The sequence below is a fragment of the Salvelinus sp. IW2-2015 genome, linkage group LG16, assembly GCF_002910315.2.
Source record: "Salvelinus sp. IW2-2015 linkage group LG16, ASM291031v2, whole genome shotgun sequence".
Classification (NCBI taxonomy): Eukaryota; Metazoa; Chordata; class Actinopteri; order Salmoniformes; family Salmonidae; genus Salvelinus; species Salvelinus sp. IW2-2015.
The window spans coordinates 19,405,410-19,430,787 of NC_036856.1; the positions used below are offsets into that span (position 1 = coordinate 19,405,410).

Consider the following 25,378-nt stretch of genomic DNA (forward strand, 5'->3'; position numbering starts at 1 on the left):
AGATTTTTACTGAGTTAAATTAATAAGATGGATTTCACATGACGGAATCCTTTAGCCACAGACACCGTAAAAACAATGGGCCTCAGGATCTCGTCACGGTATTTTTGTGCATCCAAATTGCCATCGATAAAATGCAAGTGTCATTAGCTTATGCCTGCACATACCATAATACCACTGCCACCATGGGGCACTCCTCAGTGTTGACGTCAGCAAACCGCTCGCCAACACCATGTTGAGGCCGTACTACCAAATACGTACTACCAAATTCTCTAAAATGACATTGGAGACGGCTTACGGTAGAGAAATTAACAAATTCTCTGGCAGCAGCTCTGGTGGACATTCCTGTAGTCAGCATGCCAATTGCACGCTCCCTCAACCTGAGACATCTGTGGCATTGTTGTGACAACTCCATTTTAGTGGCCTTTTGTTCCCAGTGTAATGATCATGCTGTTTAGTCAGCTGCTGGATGGCTTATCTTGGCAAAGGAGAAATGCTTAACATTTGAGAGAAACAAGATTTTGTGCATATGGAACATTTCTGGGATTTTTAATTTCAGCTCATGAAACATGGGACCAACACTTTACATGTTGCATTTTTGTTCAGTATATGAAACATGTTTGACTGCACTGGGCCTTTTTACATTCATGGCCATAAACAATAGAAATCAAGATTTCAAATATATTATGCATAGCCACCATTGCTATACTTGTTAGGAGTTTCCCCATTTAGCATACTTAAGTCAAGCTGAAGAGGCTTTGGACTGAAGTGCCAAGAAACACTGCTTGGGAACTATTCATACTTTTCCCTGACATATCCAATATGAATTTATATTTTAGGATGACCAGACATACTTAGTTCAAGCACTCATTTTTTTCAACTTTCCAATGATTTATTGAACAAAACCACCTTAAGCCATTGGTCTACTGTACTTTGTCTTCATCCTGATAAGCCAATTGAGTTGAATGGGCTGCATTGTGCCCAAAGGGACTGTTTTACAAAAGCTATTCTCTGCAACCCTTTCCATTATGTGTATATTTGCTGGAACATGAAACAGATTATTTTTTTGTCTGAGGGTACAAATCCACATAAAGAGAACAAATGAATTAACATCTGCTCAACCAGTTTCTACCCAGAGAATGAGTACACCAAATCCACAAGATAGACAGGAAAGACATTTTTTTTAAAGTACAGTTATTAAATCAGTTTAGATAAACATTCTTAGTACAAAGATATGTACAATTGTAAATAGTGCACACATGTAACCCTATAAATGAGCTAAAATCAATGTCACCAGGGAACATATGACAAAGCTTTGGTTATAGTATAGCACAGGGTCAGTGTTCCTTCATCTTAGCAATCAAGTACCATCACAGTCATAATTGGAACCCAGCCAGGTGTCTGAAGCAATAATAGTGTAGGTCTCAGGTGGTGCTCAAGGCCCTTCTGTACATGTTCTTGTAGATGAGTCGCAGACTGTCCTCAAACACAGCCCTGTGGGGTTTCCCTGTGTAGCAGGCAACCTGACTGCTCCAGAATGTCCCATTGTCCAGGTGGACAGATGTCTCTCCAGCAGTGTCCCTGCAGCGGGAGGACATCAGAAAAGGCCTCAGGTTAAGAACATTAATGCTACAGTACAGGTCATTAATACACATCGTTCTAATTATTGTTCGAAGATAACTAACGTACAAATAATAGTGTCATGTTTGCGAAAGCTCGCAATGATTGTGCATTAGTGAAACTTACAGGTCCGTAGGAGAAACGGGTACCAAAAAAAACGTAGTTAAGTTACGATAACCAAGCTATCAGAAGTGCTGTATATAGGTCTATTATGCATTTTGTATAAGCAAATAGAATATTCTATAATTGTGGTACAACAAATGTAAACTATTCTGCATAACAGTGGAAAGATGGTCTGTGGGAAGACTTTCTGGTTATTATGATGACGAAGATGTCAGTGATTAGGTGTTTCAAAGTATTATGACAGGCCTAGAGTGTGTACCTGTCCTGGAAGGCCTGGCTGTCACATAAAGAGTCTTCACAGGAGAGCGGAGGCCCCCGCTTAGCCGAACACCCATCCTCATCCTGAAAATATACAAATATTTTGTTTGTTACTATTATTGAGCATTACTGAAAAGATTAACTAATTATGCACTCCAAGTGTGTGACGTGACATTAGCGAATTAATTAATTGCACAAACCCCAAAAATATAGCACTGTTTACTATAATTCAAAATATTCTATTTAAAGTCAAGCTCTTTTAGTTGTTTGATTTCATTCTCTTAAGTAAATCCCCCTCAGTGTTTCCTTTTCATTATGTGTGGATTAAGCATCTCTTCCTCTTGAAGCTCTGCTTCAGTCATGTAGCTGTTGGCACCATGCTGAGGCTCCTTGGTACCTTCTCTATTTTTGTGCTGGAGAAGATGAGCCCGTAACAGAAGCTTATTGCCTGAAGATCTCCCACCCACAGAACCCCGTCTCCCTTTTATTTCATAGCCGCTTTCAGACAGCTTTAGGGTAATTAAACAGATTTCCCTTTGGTTTCGCCATCAGGATATTTCAAACAGCAAAGGGTGGGAAGTGATACGTCTTATTAACAACACCTGCCAACTCGACAGCTTTTCCCATTTGAGGTAAACCGAGCCGAACAGGTATTTCAAGGCTTTAAATTTAAATGAAAATGGGGAACAAAAATGTAGAGGTGAGAGGAAGTTCAGCTCACCAAATGAGTAAAATCAAACTGTGCCTAGACAAAGATGTAGTACAGAACTAATGTTCCATAACATGCATATTAATCTTCATAACCAACAGAAGTGTTCCAAGCTCCATATTATAAATGCGTCTTAGGCATTGATCTGTCAATATCAGTAGGGGCCTATGCTTTGTCTATCCTAAAAGGGCATACATTACTCACAAAGTGTAGTTTCCTGTCAGTAGAATGGGTGTGGAGAATCTTCTGGACTCGACTGTGGATCTCCTTAGACGGACTGGACTCACTACTATGGAACCTAGAATAATGACATTACAGTCACATCCCCTTCACACAACAAAGTATGTAACATTATGGTAAGCAGGAATCAAAATGTATCTACAATATTGTCCCCTTAACTCAAGAAAAGAAAGTAATCTATGTATTCTGAACAGCAATCCTTTTCTCCACTAGTCTGTGCTGTATGCCAAGGAAAGTCCTGGGATAAAAATATCAGTGGATATAAAACAGGCATAAAACATGTAGACAAAAGACGCACCGCAATAAAAAGCTAAATGTACCCACTGTAGCATGTAGGTAACTACTCTATATTATTGAGGCTTTGAATGTTTCACATTTCTTTGAATTCAACTCTTCTAAAAGAGTGTGATTGGATTCTGTGTTCCGATCCTAAACAGTGGTATGTCAACAGTGAGAATACTGTCTATTAGTCTAGGGACAGACTTATTTTTTTAGTACAACATAAAAGTATTGCTGTCCGTAACTGGAAAAAGGGCCATATAAAATAAGAGGCTTACAAAAGACAAAGTAAATACTTCTAAGTCCTGTATTACTTCCAATTCACATCTGATTGGTAAGGGAGACGTGCTGTCTTGCCATTTGGTGCTGCTTTTATCTTTAATCAGCTAAATGTAGTCGCTGCTTCAGACAGATAGTCATAAAGGACAAACATCACAACATAAATAGACTGAGGGTGGAGGGCAAAGTTGATGTAAGGATCTATCATTTGCTTTTCCATCAAAGACTTCCACAAGACGTGCTCCTTCTCCCGTTGTCGGAATCTACAAAGCCCAGCTTAATCTCCAGCACTGTGACTTCTGTCGCGTTTTCAATTGAGGGAAGCATCATTCATTTCCTACAATTTACTTTCCAGTTTAAAATTGCCTATTGATTTTAATGTTTACTTATGAACTGAAAAAAGGGAGGTGGCGTAACAAACAACCAAACATTTGTTGGTTTAGCTCGCAGCTGTTCAGATCAATGACAGGGTCTCTCAGAATTTATTAAAGTGTGCGTCAGGTCAAATGCATTCGGTCTCGCTGAAACACAATCAATACCATTTTCCCTTGTTTTCTCAGGGATCATTTTTTTCTTTTAAGTAATGAACAAAACATGACAAGACATCAGATCCTGTCATTTGAGAGAGGGGGATATTCATCTTGGCTGTCGAGTGTTATCAAAATAAAGATTACAAGTACAAAGTCTGTTGTATCTGGCCAGGTTCTCATGAGGTCCAAATTGTCAATAGCATATAATTGGAAATATGGGAGAGGTAGTTTCTCCCGCAATCCTTCCAACATCTTTTGAGCAAACACCAATAGCTTAGCTCCGAGCATGACAAAGTCTAGTCAAATTCTACCAAAAACGCATTTTCTTCCCCTTTTTACTCATCTGGGAGAAAAACCATAGAGATTTCAAGCTAAAGAAGATACCCAATGACACACAGCTTCAGATCTTGTCATTGGTGATCTGCACAAACTACTCGGGGGATGGAAGAGACAAAACACCAAGTCATTAGCAGGGACTTTAATTATGCTCCTTATTATCTAACTTTATCTCAGGAGGACGGTTGTGTGGGAAACTAAAATAGCAAAAACCCCACAGGAGGCCAGGACAGAAAAATACGTGTTGAACTGTGTTCCCGTAGCGGGTGTGTTGTTACCGCTCTCTGAGGGAGGAGCGGCTGAGCAGGGGACTCAGGCCACACACTGGGGTAGAGGACTGGGCAGCCAGGGCTGACCGGGCCATCCCGACTGTGGTTCTGGAACAGTCCTGTCTGGAAGACCTTCCTGGTGATTTCTGAGTCTTCAGACAGCCAGTGCCTACCTGGAGAAAGACAAGAAGACCTATGATCAGCACTGTTGAACACACTGCATTACTGCATTATCTCTCCTAAAAAGCCCAGTGCAGTCAAAAACGTGATTTTTCTGTGTTTTATATACATTTCCACACTACGAGGTTGGAATAATACTGTGAAATTGCAAAAATTATGATAATACCCCTTTTGTGTACGAGCTGTTTGAAAAGATTTCCTGAAATTTCAGCCTGTTTAGGTCAGCCTGTTGACATCACCAGGCGGTAAATTAGTTAATAGACCAAGAAGCGCGTTCCAAACCTCCCTGCCAATAACAGCTAGTTTTTCCCTCCCCACTCAGACCACTCCCAGAAAAGTCCTTGCAAAATTCTTATTTGAGAAATTGCTCTTTGCTAAGAAGCTATTTTTGTTTCTTTTTGACCATTTTAATTTAAAAACAATCCCAGTAAGTTACTTAATTGTTACCCAGAAATGATTTGATATTGAGATAAAAACAGCTGCATTGGACCTTTAATAACATGGAGACATGCAGTATTTGAAATACTATATATTTCCATTCCTTTCAAGCACAAAATAATTAATGTAATGTTTATTATTCACGTAATATTGTCTTTCATGTGTTATATATATATTCAATATATTGACTTACTTTAACAGGCTTTGGTCTATAGCTGCCAAGGAGAGAGACATCTAAGGAGAAAATAAGAACAACAGTACTGTACCATACAGCGCAAAAGTTGTAATCTATAAATTAGTCAGGTATATCAAAAAAATACAATGTATTTACATCCACCAACACAGATACTGCTACACATAATTACTCACCTCCTAGGGGGTCTAGAGCAAAGCTGGTGGACCTGCTGTGGGGAAGGCTTATTTTAGAGGAGAGATGAGATGGAGTCTCAATCATGGAGACACTCCGAGTACTGGTGACCTGTAGCATATAAAAGACAAAACAATCAGCTAAAGTCAGTCATTATTAGAGTAATAATAGAGGTGCTAAACAAGCAGCATGTAATGACACGCAGGGAGCTCATTTCTCCTGCTATATTTAGCTTTCATTCCAGAGTTAATCACTCTATATAAAGACTATAAAAAGGTTCAACCAAAGAGAGAAATGGTTTAGGCTGACCGACACTAACTCAACCTCTATTCAGGTGCTGATGTGTCAACTGAACCCCACACTCTTCAATTAAACATGAATATCATCACACGCACTGAAGAAATTAGCTATTTCCTTCCACATACAGTACGTGCGCAGTGCAGGCTTTAAACACACATTGATAATGCATTCAGTGCGGCGCTCAGCTACTTCAATAGGTAACTATTTGTTAATCAAGGTCTGACTCTTAATTACCTAGGTTAATTGTAGCCCCGGGATTTCCTCTGTAAAACACTCCCTTTTTAAAGGCTGCATTGCTGGAAAATGCCACACTGATATCACAGCTAAATCCCAATCTTAACTTTAATGACATGACAGCTTTGATATTTACACCTCAGGACTAGATGTTATTTAAATTAACAATCAAACAGAAACAGGAGCCAGTGAAAGGCCTTCCAGTTGTTCTCAAGCCATGCCCAGGGGCTTGGACACTATTGGCTTTGATCATAGCAATAACCCCCCTATGAAAAGATATCCATATCCTTCAAACCTGGTACATTTACAATGTTTGCAGCAAATAAGGGCAAACTATTTATACTTACAGAGATCCTTAAAGAAAGTGTGAAATAAGTGCTGATGGAATAGCCTAACTGAGAAGTAAGATAATAGGACATTGAAAACGGGGCTATATATCTACACACATAGACAAACACAGTCAGAGAGCAAAATAGGTAAACACCAACCACAAAGGGGATCTGGGCCTCTGTTTCCTTCTTGAACTTGTAGGGCCCAAGTTGGAGGTAGCTGAGTCTCTGCCTGGCCTCCTCAGACAGTTGGCACATCCTGCGGTGGGTGTAGGGAGAGAGAGCACGGGCTTGGGAGGCCACAGTGGGCTGCTCATAACCACTGGATGGACCAATAAGACTCAGATCCTTCCCTTTCAGCGTCTGTCTAGGGCTCCCGACAGCCCCTCTGACTGGTCTACGCCTTGCTGGGGACTGTTTGTCTGGGGATGGTCTACAACACGGCTGCAAAGGGAGAGGCAACAGGTTGGAGTCCACAAGAATCATGTGACCACAACGGCAACTAGGCTGTATACTGCAATTGCACAAATAAGCTACTTCTTGATATTTCAAATATTGTGGTTGATTTGTTTGTTTGTTGATAAAACATACAGTTCATTCAGAAAGTTCAGACCCCTTCACTTTTTCCACTTTGTTGCGTTACAGCCTTATTCTAAAATGTATTAAAATTCACTTTTTTACCCTCGTCAATCTACACACAACACCCCATAATTACAAAGCAAAAACAGGTTTGTAGACATTTTTTGTTAATGTATTACAAATTAAAAAAACAGATACCTTATTTACATAAGTATTCCGATCCTTTGCTATGAGACTCGAAATTGAGCTCAGGTGCTTCCTGTTTCCATTGATCATCATTGAGATGTTTCTACAAACTTGATTGGAGTCCACCTGTGGTAAATTCAATTGATTGGACATGATTTGGAAAGGCACACACCTGTCTATAAGGTCCCACAGTCGACAGTGCATGTCAGAGCATAAACCAAGCCATGAGGTCGAAAGGAATTGTCCATAGAGCTCCGAGACAGGATTGTGTCGAGACACCGATCTAGGGAAGGATATCAAAACATTTCTGCAGCATTGAAGGTTCCCAAGAACGCAGTGGCCTCCATCATTCTTTAATAGAAGAAGTATGGAACCATCAACACTATTCCTAGAGCTGAGCAATTGGGGGAGAAGGGCCTTGGTCAGGGAGGTGACCAAGAACCCAATGGTCACTCTTGACAGAGATCCAGAGTTCTTCTGTGGAGATGGGAGAACCTTCCAGAAGGACAAACATCTCTGCAGTACTCCACCAATCAGGCCATTATTGTAGAGTGGCCAGACAGAAGCTGCTCCTCAGTAAAAGGCACGACAGCCCGCTTGGATTTTGCCTAAAGGTACCTAAAAGACTCTCAGACCATGAGAAACAAGATTCTCTGGTCTGATGAAACCAAGATTGAACTCTGAATACCAAGCGTCACATCTGGAGGAAACCAGGCACCACTCATCACCTGGCCAATAACATACCTACGGTGAAGCATGGTGGTGGCAGCATCATGCTGTGGGGATGTTATTCAGCAGCAGGGACTGGGAGACTAGTCAGGATGGAGGGAAATCTGAAGCGAACAAAGTACAGAGAGATCCTTGATGAAAAGCACTCTGGAGCAGGTTAGGACCTCAGACTGGGGTGAAGGTTCACCTTCCAACAGGACAAAGACCCTAAGCACAGAGCAAAGACAATGTTGGAGTGGCTTCGGGACAAGTCTCTGAATGTACTTGAGTGGTCCAGCCAGAGCCCGGACTTGAACCCAATCTAACATATTTTGAGAGACCTGAAAATAGCTGTACAGCGACGCTTCCCATCCAACCTGAGAGCTTGAGAGGATCCGCAGAAAAGAATGGGAGAAACTCTCCAAATACAGGTGTGCCAAGCTTGTAGCGTCATACCCAAGAAGACTCGAGGCTGTAATCACTGCCAAAGGTGCTTCAACTAAGTACTGAGTAAAGGGTCTGAATACTTATGTAAATATCTTCAGAAAATACCTCTTATCTGTTGTGACTGAATTGAGGGGTCCTTTCAGTTCAGTAGCCTAACTTTTATGCATGTAACTGCATATGACTGTCAGTTAAACCTCTTTTTAGGGGACCTGCGTGGTACCAACCGACATTTTTAGCTTCTAAATCGATCAATGGATACTGTAGATCGAAATGGCTTACCGCCTGGCCCTGGTTCCCACGGACACGTAGGATGTGAAATCTGAAACCACTTCAAGCTGGGATTTTCCTACCATTGGTTCTTCCGACTGTACATCAACTCCTGTACATCACAGCCACGGACAAAGCATATGCCTGCAATCTTTACATCACAGCACAACAGGAGAAAGTGGCCAGCAGCATACCACCCTACATACCACTGCTGGTTTGCCTCGGAAGCTAGGGTAGTGATTGGGGACATTGCCCTGTGTAGGATGCAGAATTTTGGCTGGGACGTTAAACAGGTGTCCTGACTCTCTGTGGTCACTAAAGATGCCATGGCACTTTTTGCAAGAGTAGGGGTGTTAACCCCGGTGTCCTGGCTAAATTCCCAATCTGGCCCTCATACCATCATGGCCACCTAATCATCCCCAGCTTCCAATTGGCTCATTCATCCCCCCTACCTCCCCTGTAACTATTCCCCAGGTCGTTGCTGTAAATGAGAATGTGTTCTCAGTCAACTTACCTGGTAAAATAAAGGGTTAATAATAAAAATAGTGGTTTCATCAAAGTAGCACATTCAGAGATCTAATTATAGCCATTAATCAAAAATAATTCAGATTTTAAACAAAAAACACTTTCCGTTGTCATAGATTAATATGAGACGAAAGGCGAGTTCCTAACAGGTTCAGGAAGCCAAGCAAGAGCTCTGTGAGACGTTCACAGCGAAGGGGGCAGATGTTTTGATCAAGAGAGACCTTTTGAAAATATGCCCATTTTCTCTAACACTTAACATAAATGTATTTTACAGTTATAAGGTGAAATCTTAGTCATTTTATCACTTGATTATGCTATATGTAGAAAGCTTGTCATTGCAAGCCTTATACAGTTTTGTTGAATAGGAAATACATAAAAGATTTCATATCTGTACTGCGTACTTGAGCCCGTGTCCTCAAAAGTGACTACACCACCAATTTATAACTTATTTTTGACCAGAAAGGTGAGATTTTAACCTTTGAGTATCCTAGTTATTGTTTATGGCCCTCTAATGATAAATAAGTACTTTTGGGGATTACGTAGATTACATTTAGTTACATTTAACTGGTTAACAACTGCGCACAGTGTGGGAGACAGCTGCTCAGGCCAACGAGAGGTAGGCCTATCCCTGTTCTAATAGGCTATTTGTACATCTGCACAACACCTTCAGCATTCAGATGCTTGTAAAATGTCTTTCGCAATGTCAAATCATAGGCTTTAGTAGTTGAGTGACCTCCAATGTAATTTGCTGGGTCAATGTTAACAAATGCCCTGTAGAAAATTGGATTTTAGCCTACTGGAGTGGACACAACTACCATCCAGCGGCTGATTGAAAACCCCAATCATTCAGATTTTATACCATAAATAAATAGTTTTGATAATTTTGCTTTAAAACAGTCAGTGTATATTTGGTCCTTTTTACATGAACAGGGTAATTTCATAAAGGAAAGCAATCATTTTTGTGAGCTGCGCATGGTCACATTCATTATCAGAGTGGGAGAAGCTCTCCTTAAAGTTCCAAACCATTCACTTTTGAGATGGGGTAAAAAAAAAAAAAGCTGCATTATATTGAATGCCATGCTACTTTCTAAAGAGAATTATTGACACAGTATTAGCTCAAAACTATTTATCTGCAAAACTGACAAGTTAATCAGTAGGTGATGGTGATTTCAGATAAAGTGGGGAGACAAAAAGCATAAATTACTATATTAGAAAAATGTATTCCCTCCATTAAAACTATGCAACGTAAATAACACCTCTGTGCTTGGATATCACCTTGGTTGCAAAATGTCTTCAATGATTCTAATGGTCGCTAACAACATAATTCTGAGAAGCAATATCTTAGCTCCTGTGGGCAATGCCCAGATAAATACGTAATGTTTTATGTTATTTGATGGCCAGCTTCAGACTAATAATAGCATTACATGGTTGTATAATAAATATAATTTAAATGCTAATTGGGACATCCTGGCATATTAACACATTTTTAGGAAATGTAATAAATAAATCCTGATTGAGATTGCCATTTGGAGTGGACCGATAATGAAATGAAACTAAGTCGTTTCCCCCCAATTATTTTCTCTCTTTTTTGGTTAAACATAAAAGGCCCATTTTCCACCATGAGTTGTGCTTGTCTGATATGATTAGTGGGCCTGGTGGTATTGGTAATGGGTGATAAAGCAGGGTGTCCTTGAAACAACAAAGCCTGAGCCACAAGTAGCTTATAAAACAAGAAACGAGACCCATTCAAACGGATGCAAATCATGTCGAGAAAACCCATTTAAAAAGAATGCCATGTCAAGTCCACACCATGAGACTTCACAAAGAGTGACATGCACACAAACACGGACAAAAAAAAGAGTGACAACAGTGGAAATAGACAAGACAGCTGTCTGAGAGACTAGATATAAGAGACAGAGGGAGAAGAGAATTACTAAATTCTCCATTACAGGGCAGGACATTTTAAAGGGTTCCTATTGTAAAAGTGGAAAAGAGGAGCCTTAGTGCATTGCTCAACCTGCCAGGGTAATGAGAATCCTGAGTATCCATTAGCATCATATGAAGAAAGGCTAAAGGCAGCATCAATGATGCTTCTCCCTATCACTTTACTCTGATTCACATCTCCTTGGGGGTCACGACAGAATACCTACACCCATCCAAATCCAGCCATTTTGTCAATAATGCCCATTAAAATAAATGGCTCTGGTAACAGCACCTGGAGAACGGTCCTACATTTCACAACACTGACTTGATAGATAATACTCAAAGGCCTGAGGTTTGTAATTTGTTATTGGAACAATAACAAAATCTTTTTTTTGGTCTGACTGCAGGGCCTTTTAAGTTCAGGGAAAATGGATGACTACCTTGCTCTCGCTCTCCTGCAGTCTGTCTGCCAAATACCCCTTTAAAGTATAGCCATCAGAGCGGATTACACTAGCAAAATTGATAGCACCCGTTATGAAACACAAATCCTGAAAGGAGTTGCAAATCTTCAGTTTGAAAAGTAAATGGAAATATTATGCAACTGAGCACAACTTGCCCTTTAAATCCAAAGGACACAGTGAGGAGAAGCCAGGTGAGAACAACGGATATGAACACTGATTGACTGGCTGTTCCTCTAAACAAAGCACATAAAGACACCAGAAACCAGGCCTGGATATCAATTCCACTGATCTGCTTCTCTATAATTAACTTCACAAGGAGAGGATACCTTTAAATGTGCTGCTAAACTACCGGGATGTCAGTAGCCACGGCAACAAAATAGGTATATGGTGGAAAGTGACTAGAATGATAGAAAAAGCCATTCTGTAGAAGTCCAGAAATAATTAGTCAATGTCAAACTAGGGTGATTATTGAGCTCTTATATGTGCCACGATCAACCTCTGCCTTTAGCTGTTAAAGGTACCAATGTTATTATAGTAGCACTATACAGTATTAGCCTGTTTTTGTATTTTTCAACTACATGTTTTATCAAGGACATACAAATCTGAATGATAACATGTAAAGCAATTTACATATCATTTAACTGTCTACAAGACAAGAGTCTTGACGAGTGTAAGGATAATTGATACATGTTTATACATGTTCAGCTCACAAAATGTGGAGCCTACCGTACAATACAATATAGGCTGTAAACCTAAACTGACTACACAAAATATGTTAGGTAGTACTCCCACCGTTAAATAAGCCTATATAAGCTATAAGACATGCTTTAAAACCAAATAACCATTTAGATCACTGTCTTGCCTGGAAATGAGAAACCCTCATCTCCTTCTTCTTAACTATGGCTGTCTGGGTATCATTCAAATCTCTCAGCTGAACACAATTCATTATGAACACGGAAACACTGGGTGTGATGAGGGCAGTAAGGAGAGGACACACACTTACAGGGGAGGCAGGCTGAGGCTGGCTATCTTTCCCATCACATTCCTCAATGACAGACATGGTTGCAAACTCCACTTTAGGAGAGATTCCCTGAGGGGACAGTAGAAAACAAAAGTCTTTAACAAGGAGCTGGAAACCCAACCAGAGAGTGACTTCAGATAACACATCACTTGCAAGATCAATTTGCAAACACAAAATCTACAATCATTGCATTCTCAAGAAAACAAAATGAAAGGAAATTGGCTTTGGAGATGTTTAACATATGACAAAGCATGTGGAGGAGGTGGTACACCCACAGGGAAACAGATAGATCTCCTCATCAACATCTCTCTCTCGGGACCACCGGCTCTAGGTGTCAGCTTGGGGCCTGGATAGAGGAATTCTCTGGTGTTCTCTTCAATAGTGGCCAAAATATCCCCCTCTAAAACCACAGAGCAATATATAGCTTAAAGTAATACTCCACACAAAAACTATTAGTCCATTGTTGATATAGTCCCAAAATGTTTTGCATGTCAGCAAGCAAGTTTTAAAGATATAACTTTCAAAATACAGAAGGTATGATGCATTTTGCATCATATGATGCATCATACCGGCTGTATTGCGAAAGTTATACATCTTCAAAATGTGATTGCTGACATGCAAAACATTTTGGGACTATATCAACAATGGACTAATGAAAGAAATACAAAAATATATGCTGAACAAAAATGTAAAGGCAACATGCAACCATTTCAAAGATTTTGCTGATTTACTTTTCATATAAGGAAACCAGTCAATTGAAATTAATTCATTAGGCCCTAATCTATGTATTTCACATGACTGGGCTGGGGCGCAACCATGGGTGGGCATAGACCCACCCACTGGGGAAACAGGGCCAGCCAATCAGAATGAGCACCCCACCCCAACACCTCAGACAATCCCGCAGGTGAACAAGACAGATGTGGATGTCCTGGGCTGGTGTGGTTACACGTGGTCTGCATCTGTCCAATGATCATGCTGTTTAATCCGTTTCTTGATATGTCACACCTGTCAGGTGGATGGATTATCTTGACAAAGGATAAAATGCTCACTAACAAAGATGTAAACTAATTTGTGCACAGAATTTGAGAGAAATAAGCTTTTTATGCATATGGAACATTTCTGGGATCTTTTATTTCAGCTCATGAAACATGGGACCAGCACTTTACAAGTTGCGTTTATATTTTTGTTTAGTGTAGTTTTTGGTATTTGTTTCATTAGTCCATTGTTCTATGTACTGTATAGCCATGCTAATTTACAACAGGAAATATACACTGAGTATACCAAACATTAGGAACACCTTTCTAACATTGAGTTGCCTCAATTCGTCGGTGCATGAACTCTACAAGGTGCCGAAAGCGTTCCGCAGGTGGTCTTAATGTATTGTTTACTCAGTGTAGGTAGTGTGAAAAAAATAAGTCAAGAGATGATTTGTAAACAGGTTACATTTAGAAATTATGAAATGCATGTCCCTATCATGCTTAAAAACCATGAACTGTTAAGACATTGCATTTTTTTCTTCTGGAAAGTCATACCTGGAGGCACAAGCTGAATCAGTTCAAAGGATGTTGTGTCAGCTATGGGAAGATAACAGAGACATAAGATATTTTATGTTATAAAATTCTATCACAAAAAGGCTCAAAATGAGAAATGACTACCTTCAAGGAGGTCCACAATGTGACCTGGGTCAGCAGCTCCTGTGAACGTCTTCAGATGGAGATAAAGAACATATGAAAGCAAGTTTGAGGGTGACAACATGATTGTTTTGTGTTGCTGTAAGCAATGTTGTGGGTCGGGGTATAGTATGCGTTTCTATCCTTCTTACCTTCACAAATACCATGTTCTCATGGAATAGAAGAGGGAAGGCAGGAGGCAGACAGAGAGTCTTCTTGAACTGTCCCATGACGCAGACACTCAGGTATATGTCTTCCTGATTGGGTAACACAACCCCTGGACAAGTAATCTGTAATCAAACAAATAAAATTGTAGATCGCTACTGGGCTAGATAGCAATTGCTTACTTTGTGCAACAAGTTGCTACTGTAGCTCGTAGTTATTATTAGCTAACGTTAAAAGACAAATCCAACAATGGGCTGGCAAGCCTAACGTTACTGATCTAGCTATTTTGCTTGGGAGTTCACTTTTGTGCACAGTGGGAGCAGTTGGCTCCAGTAGTTTTAAGCATTTGTGTGTGTATATTGATGGTTGGAAAATGGATTGCATGCTAACGTTTGTTAGCGAAGATTATTGAGTGAGTGGTTTTGGGTTAGCTAGCTAACGTTAGCTTAGCTAGCTCATTTGCGAATATATTATTAGCATTATGGATCAAGTAAAAACTTAGTGAGAGAAAATAACATATCAGGTTGTACTTACAGCTTGGATTTGAATTTGCACGGTGCATTTCAGCGCTTTCTGAGACATTTTAGAGGAGGAGAGCTTCTTCTTTTGAGGTGTCAACCCACCCATTTTCAAACTTCGTTGTCATAGCTGCCAAACTCTAACAGGGAGTGGAGAGATTCTTCTTCTTCTTCTTTGGGATTTAAAGGCGGTTAGCATACAATATGTTGCATTACTGCCACCAACGGGAGTATAATATACATCCATTATACTTTCTGATACAAAATGGGAAAAGCAAAAACTAAAATGAACAGTACTAATCAAAACTTTGGACACACCTACTCATTAAAGGGTTTTTCTTTATTTTTACTATTTTCTACACTGTAGAATAATAGTGAAGACATCACAACTAGGAAATAACACATATGGAATCATGTAGTAACCAAAAAAGTGTTAAACAAATATAGATTTGATTTACCCCAATTTCATGGTATCCAATTGGTAGTTACAGTCTTGTCTCATCACTGCAACTCCCGTACAGACTCAGGAGAGGCAAATGTCGAGAGCCAAGTGTCCTCCGAAACACAACACAACCCAACCAAGCCGCACTGCTTCTTGACACAATGCCCACTTAGCCTGGAAGCCAGCCTCACCAATGTGTCAGAGGAAACACCAGACACCTGGCAACCATGTCAGCGTGCACTGCACCCAGCCCACCACATGAATCTCTAGTGTGGGATGGGACAAGGCAATCCCTGCCAGGCCAAACCCTCAGGACGCTGAGCCAATTTTGCACTCAGGAGGCAAATATATTCTATATTTGAGATTCTTCAAAGTAACTACCCTTTAAGTTTACAGCTTTGCGTACTCTTGGCATTCTCTCAACCAGCTTCACCTGAAATGCTTTTCCAACTGTCTCCTGAGTGGCGCAGCGGTTTAAGTCAGTGCGTGAGGTGTCACTACAGTCCCCGGTTCAAAACCAGGCTATATCACATCTGGATGTGATTGGGAGTACCAAACGGCGGTGCACAATTGGCCCAGCGTCGTCTGGATTTGGCTGGGGTAGGCTGTCATTGTAAATAAGAATTTGTTCTTAACTGACTTGCCTAACTAAATATTGTAAAAAAAAAAAAAAGTCTTGAAGGAGTTCCCACATATGCTGCTTTTCCTTCACTCTGCGATCCAACTCACCCCAAACCATCTCAATTGGGTTGAGGAGGCCAGGTCATCTGATGCAGCACTCCATCACTCTCCTTCTTTGTCAAATAGCCCTTACACTGCCTGGAGGTGTGTTGGGTCATTGTCCTGTTGAAAAACAAATGATAGTCCCACTAAGCGCAAACCAGATAGGATGGTGTGTCGCTGAAGAATGCTGTGGTAGCCATGCTGGTTAAGTGTGCCTTGAATTATAAATAACACACACAGACAGTGTCACCAGCAAAGCACCCCCACACCTCCTCCACTCCTCCTCCATTCTTCACGAGAACCATACATGCAGAGATCATCTGTTCTCCTACTCTGCGTCTCACAAAGACAGGGTGGTTGGAACCAAAAATCTCAAATTTGGACCAAAGGACAGATTTCCACCGGTCTAATATCCATTGCTCGTGTTTCTTGGCCCAAGCAAGTCTCTTATTTTTATTGGTGTTTCTTTGCAGCAATTCGACCATGAAGGCTTAATTCACGCAGTCTCCTCTGAACAGTTGATGTTGAGATGTGTCTGTTACTTGAACTCTGTGAAGCATTTATTTGGGCTGCAATTTCTGAGGCTGGTAACTCTAATGACCTTATCCTGTGCAGCAGAGGTAACTCTGGGTCTTCCTTTCCTGTGGCGGTCCTAATGAGAGCCAGTTTCATCATAGCGTTTGCGACTACATTTGAAGAAACAAAGTTCTTGAAATGTCCCCGATTGACTGACCTACATGTCATAAAGTAATGATGGACTGTCATTTTTCTTTGCTTATTTGAACTGTTCTTGCCATAATAGGGACATGGTCTATTGCCAAATAGGGCTATCTTCTGTATACCAACCCTACCTTGTCACAACACAACTGATTGGCTCAAACGCATTAAGAAGGAAAGAAATTCCACAAATGAACTTTTAACAAGGCACACCTGTTAGTTGAAATGCATTTCAGGTGACTACCTCATGAAGCTGGTTGAGAGAATGCCAAGAGTGTGTAAAGCTGTCATCAAGGCAAAAGGTGTCTACTTTGAAGAATCTCAAATATAATATATATTTTGATTTTTAACACTTTAACACTTTTGTGGTTACTACATGATTCCATATGTGTTATTTCATAGTTTTGATGTCTTCACTATTATTCTACAATGTAGAAAATAATAAAACATAAAGAAAAACTCTGGAATGAGTAGGTGTGTCCAAACTTTTGACTGGTACTGTATATACAAAAAAACACCCTTCCAACTAACCCTACACTCATTAAAAACACACTACCGCATTCCACTACCTTGACCCTATCTGTTCCTGCACCATGCAAATGGCCTTGAAAGGGACACCACCATTCAACACATCCAGAAAGTAACTCTTCTAAAGTCAAATCTCGTCTCGTAAACCCAAATACTTCCCTGGAGCTGCCACCACAACATCCATTTTCTGCGATTTACGTTCCATTTCTGCAGCACAGTTGATAACCATTGCTATGAACGCAGAGAAGCCAACCATACTGAAGCATATATTACTCATTAGCCTATCCCTCTGTGCTGGCACAGATCTACTACTCACAGTATCCCTCACCCTTGGACCCGTCCTCCTCAATTCTCTGCACTGCTTCAGCATGCAACACCTTCTGCACTACGCTGACTCTAGCAAAGCAAAGATATTGGTGGTCATGTGACTCTTGGGGGAAAATAAAACTGGAATTCAATCAAATCTGCATTTTGTAGACTGTGTTCAGTGGATCCAACAAAAGTCCAAAACCATTTTTTGGGCAGATTGAGAATAGTTACAATGTCCTGATAAATGATGAGAGCTGCAGAGCGATCAAATTAGTGGACTTTAGATCATGCCACGCATTTATTTTATTTGAGTAATCCTTAGAAAAACAAACTTCCAGTCTTGGACCCCACATTAGTCTTGCATTCATGATCATCCTTTGATGAGTAGTTACACACCAACCTCTACTGGCTTTGTTATATACAGGGTGACTGACACTGACCACAGCAGAGCTCTAAACAGACTTGTTTGCAGGGCTTTTACATTTGAGTAATTTAGCAGATCCTCTTATCCAGAGCAACTAGGGTTAAGTGCCTTACGCACATTGACAGATATTCACCTAGTTGTCTCAGGGATTCAAACCAGCGACCTTTCGGATACTGGTCCACTGCTCTTAACCATTAGGCTACCTGCAGCTGCAATTAACCATCCTCTTAGATAAACAAGAGCCTCTGGGATTTGGTAAGAGGCTAAATAATGCATAACAAATGTAAGGAAGGCTAATTAGAAATATAATTTTCTTGACTATTGAAGAGAAAATGTATTAACAATTCTCACCTTCTCGCATGCATAGCTGTGTACAATTAATTAGAAAGTAATGTGCCCAGTCTCATTGAGAAAGCAATAGAGAATAATGGCTCTAGATATAGCTTAAAATGATAGCAGCACAGTGGGGACCGTGCACTTTGAATAGAAGGAAGCATTTCCTGTGTGTGTGTATGTGCGCATGCAGTTTGTGTGTGTGTGTGTGTGTGTGCATGTGCGAGAGAGAGAGATGCGCTAACATACACTTTAGTGTTGGACAGGTCCAGGTCTGACACATGTTCAGTGAAAGCATCAAAAGACAAATGTCTTTCGTCATTCTCGTACAGCCTCTCCATCTTCTCGTCAACCATGTAAAAGTCCTTTGTGTATGCTTTTATGCTGACAGATTGCCTCACTTATTCCAAATGACTGGTCTGAAAATTACATGTTGTTCTTCACGCCACACTTGACTAATGTACCATTCTCTCTCGCTCTCCTACTTATGCCTTTGTGTTGAGCAAATCCCATGGATGGTGTTTTACATAATGCAGTGAAAAGCACTCTGTGCTCTGAACAGATAGGTTGAATAGATGTTTACATTGCAGTAAGATATGGAAATTAATGGATATCAGTCAATTCAGGGAAAGTTCATACTTGATAGATACCCATCCTTTTCTAGAGGGATTTCAAATTCATGAATTTTCTTCTATATTATAATCCATGAAATGACTTCAGTTGAAATCAAATTGACCGTAAGTCTGTTTCCTTTAAATCGCAAACACCTGTGTAAACTAATGCACTGACAATGACTGAACATCAATTTCACAAACTTACAAAGGTGTGTTATATTTCATAGTTTTTATCAACAGAATACTTAGATACCGATAAGGTCATGACTAAACACAAATGGGTTACCCCTCCCATTAAACCCCTCCAAATAATGTAGGATACAGAGCGGCAAGATAAACACAAAATAAGTTACATACAAGAGAAAACACATGCACTTATTTTCAATGACATGCGTGAATACATTTTCATAAAAAGCAATACCTAAAATGGAAAAAGCACATTGTGGTAAAATATATGAATGACGTATGAAGGCCTCAAATGGAACATGAGATGTATATATGTCAGCTTGATTCATCCCATACATTTCATACAGTCAGAGCAACTTGCTCTAATGAAGTTCCATGGGTAAATATCCTCCAATTATCATGTTATCCTAAAGTGATCCGTTTGTGAAATTGCATCCTTTGTCTTGGGCTGATGCATCTAATTTTCATGAGGGCTGTGTGGATATAGTGTAGTGTAGCTTTGGATCAGTAGTGTAGGGCTGCGTGGATATAGTGTAGGTTGGTGATTAGTAGGGCTGTGTGGATATAGTGTAGGGCTGGTGGATAGAGTGTAGGCTGCGTGGATATAGTGTAGGGCTGTGTGGATATAGTGTAGGGCTGTGTGGATAGAGTGTAGAGGCTGCGTGGATATAGTGTAGGGCTGTGTGGATATAGTGTGGGCTGTGTGGATATAGTGTAGGGCTGTGTGATATAGTGTAGGGCTGCTGTGGATAGAGTGTAGGGCTGTGTGGATATAGTGTAGGGCTGTGTGGATATAGTGTAGGGCTGTGTGGATATAGTGTAGGGCTTGTGTGGATATAGTGTAGGGCTGTGTGGATATAGTGTAGGGCTGTGTGGATAGGGTTAGGCTGCGTGGATATAGTGTAGGGCTGTGTGGATATAGTGTAGGGCTGTGTGGATATGAGTGTAGGGCTGCGTGGATAAGTGTAGGGCTGCGTGGATATAGTGTAGGGCTGTGTGGATATAGTGTAGGGCTGTGTGGATGATAGTGTAGGCTGTGTGGATAGTGTAGGCTGTGTGATATGTAGGCTGGTATAGGTAGGGCGTGTGGATATAGTGTAGGGCTGTGTGGATATAGTGTAGGGCTGTGTGGATATAGTGTAGGCTGTGTGTAGGTAGGTGTGGATATAGTGTAGGGCTGTGTAGTATAGTGTAGGGCTGTGTGATATAGTGTAGGGCTGTGTGGATTATGTGTAGGCTGTGTGGATATAGTGTAGGCTGTGTGGATAGAGTGGAGGGCTGCGTGGATATAGTGTAGGGCTGTGTGGATATAGTGTAGGGCTGTGTGGATATAGTGTAGGGCTGCGTGGATAGAGTGTAGGGCTGCGTGGATAGTGTAGGGCTGTGTGGATATAGTGTAGGGCTGTGTGGATATAGTGTAGGGCTGTGTGGATATAGTGTAGGGCTGTGTGGATATAGTGTAGGGCTGTGGATATAGTGTAGGGCTGTGTGGATATAGTGTAGGGCTGTGTGATATAGTGTAGGGCTGTGTGGATATAGTGTAGGGCTGTGTGGATATAGTGTAGGGCTGTTGGGATATAGTGTAGGGCTGTGTGGATATAGTGTAGGGCTGTGTGGATATAGTGTAGGGCTGCGTGGATTTAGTAGGCTGTGTGGATATAGTGTAGGGGCTGTGTGGATATAGTGTAGGGCTGCGTAGGATATATAGTGTAGGGCTGTGTGGATATAGTGTAGGGCTGTGTGGTAGTATATGTGTAGGGCTGTGTGGATATAGTGTAGGCTCGTGGAGAGAATGTGGGCCTGCGTGGATATAGTGTAGGGCTGTGTGGATATAGTGTAGGGCTGTGTGGATATAGTGTAGGGCTGTGTGGATATAGTGTAGGGCTGTGAGTCAGGAGCCCTATACAGTGGTCAGACTGGACTGGTCTTTCCAGTATGTTATTGCCAGGTGTCTAGTACTCTCCTGTGATACTCTGGTTCTTCCTCTCTGCTCCTCTCTCACTCCCAGAAGTCCTCCCGTTCCCATTTCCATTCCCCTGTCGACCCTGGGACAATACCTCCATACTGAGGACACAAAAACATTAGTGAATATTATCAAGTTAAACAAATAGGATGTAAACTGGACAAGTTATAGAAATGTGTCATTAGAAACACTACCTGTTGATGTGATTTGGGATTTGTAGTTTGTTGTCATCAATGAAGTTGTTGTGCCTGTAGTAGTCGAGGAAGGTGCGGGCAACATTTCTTCCCAGCTTCATGTCTGAGGGGACCATGTTAAGGTTATTTCCTATAACATGAACATATGGCGCTGTTAGCCTTTAGTTTAGTCAACAACAATGCAATTTCTCCCTGGCTGGGAGGCATTTACTGGAGTTACACTGTTTCATTTCACAAAGCCTCTAAATCCTGCCTCTGACGCTCTACTATTAATTGAAATAAATAAAGCCCTAGTTTCTTCCTCACAGAACAAATAGAACCATTTGCAGTAAATAACTAAGCAATAACCAGTAGAGAAATGTGGCGTATAAATTACCAGGCTACAACACACTGTGTTCCGCACTTAGTGGGAGTAAATCAACTGCATCAGCCAAAAACACGAAGGTGGAAGGCATCACAGTGGCAATTACTTACCGCCTAGGCTTTTTTTTTTAATTCACAAGTCTAGCCCCCAGCCCCCACCACATTATGGAAGGCATCAATAACTTGAGACACTTGATCATAAAACTGTGTGGTTACTCTGCATGCTGTTGCCATGACGCCGAGCTGGATTAGATCACAAACACAGATAATAACAAAATGATTTAGATTAAGGCAAAATGTAGAAAACATTTTTTTTTAAACGCTGGTTAATCTAGACGAATCAGTACACACATAAATACTGTTAAGACAATAGGGAAAACGATGAGAAAAAATTCCCTCATGTACGATTATAATTCATAGGGCCAGAACAAGAAAAAATGAGTGACAACTACCAGTAATCCATATTTCATCAAAGATGGACACATAGGTTCCCCAGTCAAGGTGCTTTGCTGTTATGAATATATTCTTTACCAGACAGACCAAAATGATGAAATGACACAGAAACATAATTGTTCACCTCTTGTCATTTCCTTGTTGATGTTCAGATATGACCTGTCTATCTGTCACACCTCTGTGATTGAAACAAGTGCCCGTGAAAAACATATAAAGAAAGTGATTGTGTATTTTTTGTATTATTATTCCTTTCAATGCTCAGATATTACCTAGGAAACATAAATCCAAGGCCTTATAGGTGAAATCCCATTATCCAAAGCTGTTAACTCGTAAACAATCCATCCTTGGGCTGAATTGAGTGTCTGGGTGGAGGTCCATACCTTTGTGTCTTTTCAGTGAACACACGCACGTGCACACACATCACACTGTATGGAAGCTAACATGTCATAGATTAACAGAGAAGACAAATCAAATCAAATTCTATTGGTCACCTACACATGGTTAGCAGATGTTAATGCGAGTGTAGCGAAATGCTTGTGCTTCTAGTTCTGACAGTGCAGCAATATCTAACAAGTAATCAACAATTCCACAACAACTACCTAACACACACAAATCTAAGTAAAGGGATGGAATAATAATATATATGAATATATTATTATATGAATATGAATGAGCGATGACTGAGCGGTATAGTCAAGATGCAATAGATGGTATAGAATATAGACACTCTTGCAGACAGTTGTGGCTGCTTTGTGTGATATATTGTTGTCTCTACCTTCTTGCCCTTTGTGAAGTTGTCTGTTTGTACCATGTATTGTGCTGCTACCATGTTGTTGTTATGTTGTGTTGCTACCATGCTATGTTGTTGTCTTAGGTCTCTCTTTATGTAGTGTTGTTTTTTCCTATATTTATGTTTGACTTATTTTTAATTCCAGCCCCCGTCCCCGCAGGAGGCATTTTGCCTTTTGGTAGGCTGTCATTGTAAATAAGAATTTGTTCTTAACTGACTTGCATAGTTAAATAAAGGTTAAATTAAAAAAAATAGATGAGTAGTGGCCAATGATTTTGAGTCTGTGTGTAGGCAGCAGCCTCTCTGTGTCAGTGATGGCTGTTTAACAGTCTGATGGCCTTGAGATAGAAGCTGTTTTTCAGTCTTTCGGTCCCAGATTTGATGCACCTGTACTGACCTCGCCTTCTGGATGATAGCGGGGTGAACAGGCAGTGGCTCAGGTGGTTGTTGTCCTTGATGATCTTTTTGGCCTTCCTGTGACATCGGGGGCTGTAGGTGTCCTAGAGGGCAGGTAGTTTGCCCCCGGTGATGCGTTCTTAACTGACTTGCCTAGTTAAATAAAGGTAAAATAAAAATGTGAGGGATGGTGGTCTCTCAGTGGCTGGAGAGGCTGGTGTAGGATAACCGCACCACCCTCTGGAGAGCCATGTGGTTGTGGGCGGTGCAGTTGCCGTACATGATGCTCTCATTTGTGCATCTGTAAAAGTTTGTGAGGGTTTAAGGTGACAAGCCAAATATCTTCAGCCTCCAGCCTCCGGTTTAAGGTGACAAGCCAAATATCTTCAGCCTCCTACACTGTGTAGGGTGCCTCCCATTTGCCCTATTTTGACTTTGAGTGCCAGCACCTTCCTCATCCCCCTTCCATACCCCACTGTTGCTACTCAGTCACCTTAGCCTGGAAAGGTGGTGTCTCTGTGGGCCTCCATTCGTCACTTAGCCGGTCGATGGGCACTCTCCGCACAGCTCTAGCTCTTGTATTTACACCCATCTGTCTGGCGCTACAACCTCTGAATCGTGCCATTAACTATTTTAGGCTCATAACCTGCTATGCATTTATAGTTACAATAATCTTCTTCTCTAGTTATTTTAGAAGGGTAACATGCAGTATCTTAATTCTAGCCTTATGTCATGTTGACCATCCTCTGAAGTGAGCACCATAATTTTGAGGAGTCTTCTGAAGACATGATGCAGTACAACATACTTGTCCTCCATACACAATGACTGTTATAATCCAATACAGGTCTGTTTTAACCCAGAGTGCTCTCCATAAGGTTATCCTACACCAGCCACTGAGAGACCACCATCCCTCACATTTTTATTTTACCTTTATTTAACTAGGCAAGTCAGTTAAGAACAAATTCTTATTTTCAATGACAGGCTAGGAACAGTGGGTTAACTGCCTGTTCAGGGGCAGAACGACAGATTTGTACCTTGTCAGCTCGGGGATTTGAACTTGCAACCTTTCGGTTACTAGTCCAACGCTCTAACCACTAGGTTAGAGCCACCTGCCGCCCCAGTGTTCATTTTGACCTTGGGAAAGTTTTGTGTTACCCCGTGATCAAACGGTGCCAGCGCAAACGCATGCTCTGAGCAATGACAGAAATATCCCAGAAACCCGTGGAGTGCAGATGGCCTCTCAGCTTGTGATGTCACATCTCACATCTATTACAGGAAGTTGGTGATGGATGGCCGCTTCGGAAGGAAAATACTTCATCTGCATCACAGCTGCAGGCGGGACACTCCAACACCCTGATTGGCTGCTGACCTGTTGCCAAGGGCAACCAGAGCAGTAAGGATGAGCTGCTAGCGGCAGGAAGTGAGGACTCTGCCAAAGCACAGCCTGAGGGCAGCTCGCGAAGGAGGGTGGAAAGTTCCAAAACATCAACTCAACACACCAGGCAGGAGGAAAAGGTGTTGCATAATCAAGGGGGGTGGAAGTTTGGCAGCCCTTCCTGCAATGCTGCATAAAGCAAAAAATGTATGCAGTTGGCAATATGTAAGTATTTTACTGACACAAAATGTCACATTCCACCTAGACAGTACATTTTCCCTTTCAGAATGAAGGTGCATATTAGAATTTCTATATTACTATCAAAGTTCCTTCCAATTCCTTGTCTCCATAGAAAACAAGGCTGCCCAATATAAGTAGGCCCATTGGCACAGTCAGGCAGAGAATAAGCCTTCCCTGAAGGACCTTCCCTGCCAAGATGGACAATATCTTCCTCTCAGGATAATTTCTATACTAAATCTCCCTGCCTGGAGACAAACGCAGGACATCAGGCTAAACGACTGGACACTAGACAGCTGGCTCTGAACTCAATAGCAGTCCATTCTACTGTAACTCACAAAGAGGACAGGCCAGGGAATACAGGATGTCCTCG

The 25,378-nt window shown here is 41.2% G+C and overlaps 2 protein-coding genes across 7 annotated transcripts in view; both read right to left on the bottom strand.

Annotated features, from left to right (window-relative positions):
• Positions 1-529: 529 nt before the first annotated feature.
• Positions 530-15,128, bottom strand: spata6 (spermatogenesis associated 6). 2 transcript variants are annotated; one of them, XM_070447580.1, is made up of 14 exons: positions 14,975-15,128; positions 14,428-14,565; positions 14,261-14,309; positions 14,138-14,179; positions 12,881-13,005; positions 12,588-12,674; positions 7,266-7,379; positions 6,648-6,932; positions 5,628-5,736; positions 5,452-5,492; positions 4,650-4,813; positions 2,912-3,005; positions 2,000-2,082; positions 530-1,578 (listed from the first exon to the last, which is right to left on the bottom strand). In XM_070447580.1, the coding sequence occupies exons 1-14, from the start codon at positions 15,065-15,067 to the stop codon at positions 1,422-1,424; spliced, it is 1,581 nt and encodes a 526-aa protein (XP_070303681.1). In that variant the 5' UTR covers positions 15,068-15,128; the 3' UTR covers positions 530-1,421. The 2 variants fall into 2 exon arrangements, with proteins under 2 accessions (XP_070303681.1, XP_023860146.1); XM_024004378.2 differs by lacking the exon at positions 7,266-7,379 and having other exon boundaries at positions 14,975-15,126.
• A 5,947-nt stretch (positions 15,129-21,075) lies between these two features.
• bend5 (BEN domain containing 5) overlaps positions 21,076-25,378 on the bottom strand; it is a 444,711-nt gene continuing 440,408 nt past the window's right edge. For all 5 annotated transcript variants that reach the window (XM_024003944.1, XM_024003939.1, XM_024003938.1 and 2 more), the window contains 2 exons: positions 21,392-21,494; positions 21,076-21,298 (listed from right to left, as the gene is read on the bottom strand). In XM_024003944.1, the coding sequence (XP_023859712.1) occupies positions 21,187-21,298; positions 21,392-21,494 (215 nt within the window). In that variant the 3' untranslated portion in view covers positions 21,076-21,186. The remainder of the gene's footprint in view (positions 21,299-21,391; positions 21,495-25,378) is intronic.

Bases quoted from the DNA above. Each gene is read 5' to 3' on its own strand.
- spata6 (XM_070447580.1), bottom strand. From the start codon at position 15,067: ATGGGTGGGTTGACACCTCAAAAGAAGAAGCTCTCCTCCTCTAAAATG. The intron at 13,006-14,137 runs GTATGACTTTCC...CTGTGGTTTTAG, and splicing joins GATTCAGCTTGTGCCTCCAG to AGGGGGATATTTTGGCCACT. The intron at 3,006-4,649 runs GTAACAACACAC...TCATTATTCTAG, and splicing joins CGCTCCTCCCTCAGAGAGCG to GTTCCATAGTAGTGAGTCCA.